We start from the raw sequence: 11,597 nt of genomic DNA on the forward strand, positions 1-11,597 counted from the left end.
GCGGGATCCAGCTGCAGCGCGCGCAGCGTGGAGTCCCGAGCCAACGGGATCCAGCCGCAGCGCGCGCTGTGTGAAGCCCCGTGCCAGCGGGATACAGCAGAAGCTGCAGCGCGCGCATCGTGGAGTCCCGAGCCAGCGGGATCCAGCTGCAGCGTGCGCATCGTGGAGTCTCGAGCCAGCGGGATCCAGCCGCAGCGCGCGCATCGTGGAGTCCCGAGCCAGCGGGATCCAGCCGCAGCGCGCGCTCTGTGAAGCCCCGTGCCAGCGGGATACAGCAGAAGCTGCAGCGCGCGCAGCGTGGAGTCCCGAGCCAGCGGGATCCAGCTGCAGCGCGCGCATCGTGGAGTCCCGAGCCAGCGGGATCCAGCCGCAGCGCGCGCTCTGTGAAGCCCCGTGCCAGCGGGATACAGCAGAAGCTGCAGCGCGCGCATCGTGGAGTCCCGAGCCAGCGGGATCCAGCCGCAGCGCGCGCATCGTGGAGTCCCGAGCCACCGGGATCCAGCCGCAGCGCGCGCTGTGTGAAGCTCAGTGCCAGCGGGATACAGCAGAAGCTGCAGCGCGCGCAGCGTGGAGTCCCGAGCCAGCGGGATCCAGCAGTGCTCTGTACGGTAGCAATTTGAATCCTCCTCCTCCTGCCGCGGTTCAGGGCGATCCGCGCGGCGCTGCTGGGCACTTTGTCAGCACTTCAGCAACAGCCAGTTCCGGGGGCCGAGCCACGGCAGGAAGAGGAGGAGGCTTGCCAGGTCAGCGCCCAGCTGCGCCGCGCCCCGAGCATCCGGGAGCCAGCAGGAGGAGGAGGCGGTGGCCTGCCGGGTCGGCGCCCAGCAGGGCCACGTGCCCTGAGCCAGCTGAACCCAGCAGCAACAGTACTTAATAAAAAAAAAGACACCCCCGAAAATAAGCCATAGGCTTATTTTCTTGAGTAAAATAAATATAAGACGGTGTCTTATTTTATGAGAAACACGGTAAGCCTATCTTGAACCAGGGCTTTTTAGCACCATATAGCACAGCAGGGGATGGAAATCAGAAGGGTTTCAAAAGGAGGAAAGTGTTGTTTCCCCTCATTCCTCTTTGACTTGGACCAGATGTTGTTAGGCTACAACTCTCATCATTAACCAGGAGGGATAGCAGTCAAGGACCAAGGAGTGGTTGTCCCAACAACATCTAGCAACTTGATGTTGAGAAAGCCTCCCCTAGACAGTGCTGTGTTTTGTAGTATTGCTTCAGAAAACAACCTGATTTGGTTCAGACAAATTTGGAGGTTGCCTAATTTTGGGGGAACGAAACTTCATGTCTTTCCATTCATGCTGGCTATAATTCTTTCTACCCATTTTTGACAGAATTAGATGGAATTTGCAGGCATAATAGGCCCTCGGGCAGACCCTCCTTTATTCTGCTAAATTCCAGTAGGATAGGTTCAGGAGGGGTTGTGCTGGGCACATTAAACTTTATTATTTTTTAACAGCATATGTTTTTGTTTTTTTTAATTTTTGACTGAATTGAATGAAATTTGTATGTTTGAGGGGATGAACACTGCCAAACATTTGCAGTTTTGGTGGTGTTAATCTCCCGTATTCTGTTGCCATCAATCAATTTTATGAACATTGTAAAAATCATAGAAGTGCTTCTAAGTAAGAAACCTGTCAGAAGTATAGATGCAGGAACTAAGGTGTTAAGATGAAGGCTTGGGGGACTCACCTTCAGACTTGGCTCTGCTGAGTTAGCACTAAAAGTCACAGAAATGAAGTGTAAACTGACTGGACAGGACTGTTTCAAGTAAGCAGCAGTAGCAGAACTAGCACAGAACAGAGCAGAAGGTGATTCCTGATAAAATAATTGCCTCTGTTTAGAAGCTACAGAACACTCAGCCAAAAAAAAGAGGTTCCCCCTCTCCCCATTCTGACATTTGCTTATATGGCATTCACTTGAGGATAATTTTTCACTTTTGGCAGATCCACTGCCTGCACTGTTGTTTTTTTCACTTTGGAGATTCCTGTTTTTACCTGGGAACCTTTGGAGTGACCCCACTTTGGTTTGAAAGCCCCAAATCTCTCTGAAGCAACTACTTCTGCTAGAGATTCAGGATTCAGGATTCATGCACATTCCATTCTTTCCTGTCCTATTTGGTCATTGTTCATTTACTTAAGTTTTCAAAATACCGTGTTTGCAGACCATAAAGGTAAAGGTAAAGGGACAGGGACCCCTGACCATTAGGTCCAGTCGTGTCCGACTCTGGTGTTGCGGTGCTCATCTCATGTTACTGGCCAAGGGAGCCGGCGTACAGCTTCCGGGTCATGTAGCTAGCATGACTAAGCCACTTCTGGCGAACCAGAGCAGCACATGGAAACGCCGTTTAGCTTCCCGCCGGAGCGGTACCTATTTATCTACTTGCACTTTGATGTGCTTTCGAACTGCTAGGTGGGCAGGAGCAGGGACTGAGCAACGGTAGCTCACCCCATCGTGGGGATTTGAACCGCTGACCTTCTGATCAGCAAGCCCTAGGCTCTGTGGTTACCTGCGACCCAGACCATATTGTGCAGCTAATTGATTCCCATCTCTGTGAAAAGTGATACTAATTTATACAACCTAATTACTATTTTTTTCTCTTGCTAGATGATATCACTCGAGTAATATTACAAGGAAATGATGATTACATAAATGCAAATTATGTTAACGTAAGTAACACAGAAAAGTCTTGAAATAATTACGACAAGTTGTTTCCATACTAGTGGACCTATTAAAATTAATGAACAGGACTAACTTAGATCCATTAATTTCAATGGGTCTACAGAACTAAAATTATCAGAATTATCAATTTATTGTACAATTTCTTGTTCAATTTTGATTTAGTGACCTAGTCGTGTGGGTTGATGTTGTATTTGAGGATGACTAGAAATACTAATGTTGTTGTTGTTGTTGTTGTTTATCTACTTGCCTTTGCTAATACTTCAATAAAATTTCTAGTAAGAATCAACAATTATTTACAGCTTGCTTTCTTCTCGTAGCTGGAAATTCCTCCTGTAGGCATTGTGAACAAATACATAGCCACTCAAGGGCCTCTTCCACACACCTGTGTTCATTTCTGGCAAGCAGTTTGGGATCACAGATTATCACTGATTATCATGTTGACAACCCTTACAGAACGAGGGCGGGTAGGTACAATTTACCTGATTATCAAGCCATTCCTGGGTGTGGAGGTTTGTATGTGAATTGAGATGTGGTTTGCTGGTCGGCTTGGAACATTGGAACTAGGCCTCTTTCTTCATTCTTCAGTGTAACTTAGCAGGTGGACAATAAGTTGTGGCTTGTGAAATTTTTTAGCATATCAAGGAGGAAAGACCAGGTTCAGGAACCAAGGAGCTATTTTGTTTCCAGCAACTGAAAGGCTAAAGATGAAAGCCTTATATACTCTGGCCTGCTAGAACATAAGCTAACTCCAGCTGCTGTGGCAGCAGCGGCTGCTGAAGATATTTTGGGGATTGCTTCTGCTAACTCTTTGGCCTGGGCCTGGGCCTCCTGCCATGTCAATTAGTACATGGTATGTACTATGTCAATTATAAGCATTGCTTGAGCAGCCCTCTATAAATGTGACTGGATGAGTTTTTCTTTTGTGTTAGACCAAATGTCATCCTTATTGGCCTGATCCTCCAGACGTTCTGGATTATGGCAACTTTCGTGTCAAGTGTCGATCTGAAGATTGTACCATTGCTTACGTGTTTAGAGAAATGGTTATTACAAATATTGAAGTAAGTGATTTTACTTTCTTAGTTTGCTACAAGAAAAAATACATATTAAAACTTCACACGTGGTTATGTACATGTCGTGCTTGTTGCCTGACCTAAATGCTGCTGCGCTTGGTCCATTGTTCAGCCTAACTGGAATATGTATCTACAAAGATTATTCGAGTCAAAGCTAACCTTCTGGTTGTTTATTATTGTTGTTGTTATTATTATTATTATTATTAAGAAGCAACTCAAGTATAAGTTCTTGTGTTGTTACTTATTTTGTCTTTATTCATTAGTAAGGGCCCTTTCAAACAGCTCTTAGCTGTATATGGTATGAGATTCACTATAGAGCTTGGGTCCTTTCTTCGTCACCAATGCATGTGTGAGAATACATAGACAAGTTTGCATGTACATGCCTAAACTTAGAGCTCCCATTTCTATATGAATAAGTGATTGGTGATTCAAACACTAAATCTATGTGCAGTATAGTAGTACAGCACTCAATTCTTTATTTTGCTGCGCAGAAAAATGAGGAGAGAGAATCCTACAAACATGAATGGTAATGCAGTGTAATGTAAGCAATTGCAAAGTGATAAGCATTGGACCAAAAATCCTAGTTTCACAACTATCACAAACAGACCCTAGTGATGACTGAGAAGGAATGAAACCTTGCAGTTGTGGTGGTTAGCTCAAATGACCCAAGTGTGAAGAAGCTGTGAAAAACCGTCATTTCTGTTTTAGGGGTAATTTGGAAAATAACAAAAAAACTGCTAATAGAATAATATTACTGTGCAAATCTATGGTGCAACCACATTTGGAATAATGTATCTGGATGACAGTTGTGAGAACAGAATGTTGGAGTAGATGGGTCCTTGGCCTGATCCAGCCGGGCTCTTCTTGTTACACTTCAAATGCAGCATCGCATCCTATGATGAATGAACAGTAAATGCAGAAGAACAAAGCATAGGAAGCTGCATGGAAACCACTGGGACCCTTTCTTGTCCCTGTCCATATTGTTTGATGCAGCTTTACCTATCCTGCTATTTTTGTTTCAGTTTGGCTAGGGCCACTGACTTCTACTGAGCTTTGAGTATTCATGCAGACTTTGGCAAAATATAGCCACATGTAGACTTGGCTATGGCAGCATAACTGGTATAAGGCAAATTTGGTTTGGAGTTGATTGCTTGTTGTTACATCTTTTGTTCATTAAACAGACCCTGCCTACATTTTGTGTCTGGTATACTGTGACAGAGTTGGCAGAGTTTTTTGCAAAATGGAGGCACCCGCTTTGGACCAAACTATACATTACATTATATGTGTTACTATGTTGAACTCACCTGTTTTTTTAAAACTGCTGCAGAGAGGTTAGGTGCATAGAGAGGTGGGTTTAATGTTTCCCTTCTGCTGCAGTTTGCTTAAAACTGCTGACATCCAAGCTCTTCCCAACACCTAAGCTGTTATTTAGCTGAAGCAGCTTTCTTCCCACCAGGTGGCAGTCCCAGCCATAAAGAGACAAAGTGCCTTAAGAGGGAGTCCCCAGGGAACCAAGTGTGTTACAGGTGGCTTTGAGTTAGGATTCTCTTTATGTGACAGTATTTTGCCTTCGTAAAAATGGAAATATACCGGTACACAATTTGCTATGTTGAATGTATGATGGGGCTTTTATGAGAAATGGCTATAGCACAGTATCACATATTTGATTGGTCTGTGGAGTACAGAAAACATTCAGATGAGAATGTAACTAGATTTCTAGTAGGCTTACTGTACATTGCCAGGGTCTACTGAAAGAGACAACAGAAAACACTATTCTGGAGGTGGGGGGGGCGGGGAAAAAGATTCAGCTAATAAATAAATGATCTACTGGTTTTGACCACAAATCAACAATATTTATTGTTGAGCTATCTAAATGCAAGACTCTGAACTGACAAATGGTTTGTTTGATATTTTCCCATAACATAATTTTCAGTTACGGCTGTTTTTACAGTAATGTCTGTAGTCCTTTATAGTGAAAATGTTGATTTATTTCAGACAGAGGAAGAACACACAGTCACTCATCTCCAGTATGTGGCTTGGCCTGATCATGGTGTCCCTGACGATTCCACAGACTTTTTGGAATTTGTGTCCTACATGAGATCAAAGAGAGTGGGAAATGTGCCAGTTCTTGTTCACTGCAGGTGCAGTAAATAATTGTGCATATAACCATTTGGCATAATAGTTTGTGATAGTTCTTGAGTCTGCTTCATGAATATTGAATGTGTTATAGCTAGTAGTGAATCAAAACTGCTCTTACTGCTTCAGGCTGCTTAGGGACTGTTCAAATGTATTTGAAATTCTTACTCCTTTCAGTGGACTTTCCCAAAAGACAGAAAACAAAGCTTAAATGTGACTGGTTGTAAATGCAACTTGGTTGTGTGATTTTATGCGGGGTGGGGTTTATTGTTCTTTTCTTTTTTTAAAATAGAACTCATAGGAATCCCACCCACTGCATCAGATAAAGGGTCCTTCTAGTTCAGCATCTGTTTCCTAGTGGTGGCCCACAAACAAGGCATGAAGACGTAACTCAGTAGCTTTCACTCAATGGCATATTATCTCTGAACCTGAAGATTCCATATAATCACCAGGACTAGTAGTCATTCTAAGACATATTAATTTATTCCTCTCTCATATTACAACTTGGGGTCATGCAATGAAACAGATTGGCAGAATATTCAGGACAGACAACAGGAGGTACTTCTTCACTTGGCAATTAGTTGGTTCATAGAATTCTGTGCCATAAGATGTGAGCATGGCCACTAGCTTAACTAGCTTTAAGAGTAGAGTAGAAAAATTCAAAGAAGATACGTACTAGTAGTATAGCTATATTATGAAGTTAAAAGTGGTGGGAACCTAGAAGGAAAAGTGATAGTTCCACTCTATTCTGTGCTGGTTACAGGGGCGTAGCAAGGGGGGCGTAGGGGGCGAGACGCTCCAGGTTCCATATTGGGGGTGACAAATTATCAAGGAACAATTACTGCCCTATTAGGGCGGTTCATAATTTTTTTTTTGAAAATGCTTGCTCCAAAGGTCTTATCTTACTATACTAGGGATTATATGGCTGTATATGAAATTTCATGCATATTCGTGCATCTTGACCCTCCTCCACCAAAATAGCTGTTTACGTGGCTGTTTTCCTATGTCATGAAGGCTGAAATTTCAGTTCAGTGGAGCACTTACTGTTCCCAACCCTAACCCTGTGGAAAGCCATCTAATTAGACTTTAATTTGATTTTGAGATGTTTTTAGGAGGTAATTTAATTATTCTATAATTATTTTATACCAATTTATGTATCTGATGTTAGCCACCCTGAGCCCGACTTTAGCCGGGGAGAGCGGGCTGCGGGATATAAATAAAAGTTATTATTATTACTATTACTTGTTATTATTCCTTTGTAAGAAAATATGAATAACGTAAAACCATTTGGGGGGATCAATGGGGGGTGACAAGAAATTTTCCACACCGGGTACCACCTGACCTTCCTACGCCTCGGGGGGGGGGGTGACAATTTTTTTTTTGCCCCCGGGTACCAATTTACCTTGCTATGCCCCTGGCTGGTTAGACCACATCTGGAGTACTGTGACCAACTTGGGGCGCCACATTTTAAGATGGGCATCAACAGACTATAGTGTGTCTGGAGGAAGGTGACCGAGATGGCAAGAAGTCTGGAAACTAAGTCCTGTAATTAATAGTTGAAAGATCTGGATATGTTTAGCCTGGATAAGAGAAGATGGAGGAGGGACATGATATCTAAGGGGATATTATGCAGAAGATAGAGCAAACTGTTCCAGAAAACAGGCCTAGAACCTATGAATGGAAAGTGCTGGGAAGCATATTTGGCTGAATGTTAGGAGAAACTTACTAACTATAAGAGCTATCTAACAGTGGAATCGTCTGCTTGCCTAAGAGGTGGCTTTTGCTTTGCTTGGAGATGTTTTAGCAGAGGTTGGACTGCCACCTGTCTTCCTCCATTGCAGGAGACTGGACTAGATTACCTCCATGGTTCCTGGCAACTCTGATTCTATGGAACCTCCAGTTTCAGAGGCCACTGAATACCAAGTACATTATTGCCTTGATGTCCCTCATGTGGGCGGCTCAGAGGTATCTGGTGGGCCTCTGTGAGAAACAGTATGCTGGACTGTATTGACCCTTGCTCTGATCCAGCAGGGCTGCTCTTCTGTGTGGGAGCACACAATTCCTTATTGTGCACTCATAGACATCTCATTTGCAAGATGCACAATCTCTTCTGTGGTTGCATAGTATGGCACACTCCATAGAACACATTCTTGCTTTTCTCAACCGTGCTTAAATATATATATGCCAATATGATTTTAACCATGGTTGTCTAAGTTTGCTGTTTATAATTATTTGAAACCAGGATTTGAAGCTGGCTGAAATTTCTGATTAAGCAGTATACCTGATTATTATTAACTGTCATTGATTTTGATGCTGGTGTATACTTTAAGCACTGTTATGGTGGGTGGAGGAAGTTTGCCTTGGGTAAGGGAGGAGCATATAATCTTCTGGCCTGCTCTCAGTCTCTTAACTGTGAGGAGATAACCCCTTCTGCCCCTCTCCCCCAATAGGGCAGCTATGACCATTGAATTTTTCTTTGTGATATCCTGTTACTTGGGGGGGGGGGCAAAACTCCAAGCTTGAATTAAATAAAATTACATATTTAATCATTGATTACTAAAACCTACTTGTTTTCTCCATTTTTCTGTGAAATGTTTTTCTTACAAATTTGCAAACATGTTGCTGAAGTGATTTTTAACTGTTCTGTTGTATTCAGCATTCCTAATGTTTTTAAGACATTTCCAGTATTTTTTTAAAAAGCCATAATTTTAATATGAATTCAGGACAAAACATATGCTTTGGTTGTTGTTGTTTTTTAAAAACGCAGTCTTGTTGCTTACCTCTTGCAGTGCTGGAATAGGCCGGACTGGAGTATTGGTTGCTATGGAAACAGCTCTATGTTTAATTGAAAAAAGCCAACCTGTTTATCCACTGGATATTGTACGAAAGATGCGAGACCATCGTGCTATGATGGTGCAAACATCGGTAAGTAAAAAGTACAGGAGCCTATTTTCAATGTGTTTGGCCCAGTTTCAATATATTGAAATCATATAATTGTAATGTTTGAAGGGTCCTCAATGGTCATCTAGTCCTGCCCCCAAGCTGATGCAGGAAGTTCATTGCTGCAGCATGTGACACATAGTGATTCTGTCTCTACTGAAGAACACTTAATTGCCTCTAAAGTTGTCATGCTTCAACAAAATACTTTTAGAGGGAGATTCCAGCATGAATTAGAACTATTCAAGAAATCCTGTTGTATTCGCTGAGGCCTGAATTGAAACAGTGGTTTCCTGTGCACTATAGATTTTGTTTGGCCTAGATAAACCCATTTTAATTTGTGCCTCCTTCTCTATTCTGCTGGTTTATCTGTTTCCTGTCTCTGCTACCTATCTCAGCTCTTCAGAGATGGATTTAAATCACCTGAAGAACCTATTGCTGATTCTCTCCCCTCCCCCTGCTGAACTACGGCAACTGTGCATGCTATCCACCTTGGTCTTAAAGGCAATGCTGGTGTTAACTTTAGTGTATGATGGCATTGTAGCTGAACATTGTACTGATATTTTATAAGTGAAATATAACTTAGGTTATTTTTAACCTTTTCCTTTTTTGTGTGTGTGCGTGTGTTATGCAGAGCCAGTACAAATTTGTCTGTGAAGCTATTCTTCATGTTTATAAAGAAGGACTAGTTCACCCGCTGGATTCCAGTTAGCATAAATGTGAAGAAATGGAGTTCATTTTTCTAAAGACACATGCCAAGCCCAAGTGGTTTGTGGTGATAGATTATGGCAGAGCTCTCCAAGGCTTTGGGGAAGAGAAAGCAAGTTCGTACCGTGGCACTTTAAAATTCTGTAGGAAATTACTGAACCATGTAATCTACATATGAATCAGGTAAGTTTGTAAAGGCATGTGATGTGGAATGTACGCACACAGAAAACAAGAAAAAAATATCTTGATGTACTCGCTGTATGCACCTTTTATTGCCTTAAAACATTTTTCATTACAAGATTCCAGTGCTCTCTATTGTGAACTGAGAAAGACCAACCAGCAATATCAATGGAAAAGCAACTCTATTATTTGAAGAGCCAAGTGCCTTCATCGCCTAAAGAGTTGAGTATTCCACAACTCCCACAAAATTGGGCTGAATCATCCCAATACCAGTTAACATTGGCAATATTACTTTGCTCAGGCATATTTATGAAATGAAATACCAAGGGCTGGAGCAATGGCACTGTAACCTCTGTAAATCGTATCTGCGTTACTGAAATTTAAAGCAGGCAGAGATCATGTGATATGCAGAAAAGGCAGTGGGGCAACTGTATGTGAAAGAGGATACAATCTGTCTTCCACTGGTTATTTGTATGTGCTCTTTGTGTCTGTATTGCTCTTTGATCTGTTCTTCTGTTTCAGAATCTGTTGTTCTTCAGATACAGATAGAAAGCATCTTTTACTGTTAGTGTAAACATTTTAATCAGGTGCTGGAAGACTATTTACTGCTGACATAAATATACTGTTGCTGCTAAAATGTAAAGGGCATAAATGTTCAGATGCTAAAACACTCAGTTCATTGTCCTTCAGACAATGTTCATCCACTTAGTTCTACCCTGATTGTGGGCCAATTCTTCCATTGCTTTAGCAACATCATTGCCATTGCTAAGCCATCCCATTGTGTTCAGCTTTCAAGTTGCACATGGATGCTTATATCGTATGGCTTGGTCAGATCAGATCTATAAGTACCCCTCCTCAGTTGCGGGATCACTTCTGCTTGCATTTTGAAGTATCTATGAAATTTGGCCTACATGTGGATATACAAGGAAAAACAGGCTGTTGTGCAGCAGCAAGAATACTACAAAAAACAAACAAACAAAATCTATTTATCTAGAACGGTGAAGAATCTATAGACTTGTCCACAAAGAAGAGCCATGGCTTGAAAAGTGTAAGAAGCTTATAATGCAACCCTGTGCTAGCATGCTAGCTCAGAAGTTCTGCTGTCTTGAAAGGCACTTACTCCCTAGTGAGTGTGTTTAGGGCTGCAGCCTTAATTAATTTATTACACATAGAGCATTTGAGGTTTCTGTGTGTGGATACGAACATTTGTATGATGACAGCATGAGTCAGCAATGGTGTGAGTGGCTTAGGAGCAGCCATTGCTCTACAAAGGTATTATATGAATTGATTTTGTTATGTGATGTGAGTGGAATGTTGAAAAAACCTGGATGTATCACAATGTATGTAAAGTATGAATGAGTTGTATTTCGGTAATTTGCTTTAAGGTACACTGGTCTCAGTTTCATTTCAAGGGAGAGAATTGGAATAAACCATCACTGTGTGGTATTTAAGAATTTGTCTTTGTCAATAAGTGTATAAATTAAATTAAAAGAACATGTGGAATATATAATCATGGACTAAAATTATGTATACAATGGCTGGTTCTGAGAAAAATCATCTAGAAATTTGAGAAATATTGTGTATATGTTTATATTAAAACCTATTTTTTTCTTTAATTACAAATGTAGCAGTGCAGAATTGAATTCCAGATTTATTGTAGTTTTCCCAAGAGGTTCTTTTCTCCTCCCCTTTTTTTCAGTCTAGAATCAAAAGGTTTCACAAGGAATGTGATGTGGTGACCCTCATTGCTCTGAAATGATTGTTTCCTGAGGATCAGGTTTTAAATATTTTTGTTTCCCTTTCATCTTCCATTTCACTCCACAGCTTCTGAGGTGATCATCTTCATCATACATGCAAATTCATCCCTCAAAATGAGTT

General features: G+C 41.8%; 1 protein-coding gene across 7 annotated transcripts in view; it reads left to right on the forward strand.

The window, feature by feature from the left end:
• Positions 1-11,335, forward strand: part of PTPN3 (protein tyrosine phosphatase non-receptor type 3) — a 91,571-nt gene extending 80,236 nt beyond the window's left edge. For all 7 annotated transcript variants that reach the window (XM_033171278.1, XM_033171279.1, XM_033171283.1 and 4 more), the window contains 6 exons: positions 2,614-2,675; positions 3,006-3,152; positions 3,618-3,746; positions 5,754-5,899; positions 8,684-8,819; positions 9,466-11,335. In XM_033171278.1, coding sequence (XP_033027169.1) covers positions 2,614-2,675; positions 3,006-3,152; positions 3,618-3,746; positions 5,754-5,899; positions 8,684-8,819; positions 9,466-9,543 — 698 coding nt within the window. In that variant the 3' untranslated portion in view covers positions 9,544-11,335. The remainder of the gene's footprint in view (positions 1-2,613; positions 2,676-3,005; positions 3,153-3,617; positions 3,747-5,753; positions 5,900-8,683; positions 8,820-9,465) is intronic.
• Positions 11,336-11,597: the final 262 nt, after the last annotated feature.

This window comes from Lacerta agilis, chromosome 14 (assembly GCF_009819535.1).
Source record: "Lacerta agilis isolate rLacAgi1 chromosome 14, rLacAgi1.pri, whole genome shotgun sequence".
Classification (NCBI taxonomy): Eukaryota; Metazoa; Chordata; class Lepidosauria; order Squamata; family Lacertidae; genus Lacerta; species Lacerta agilis.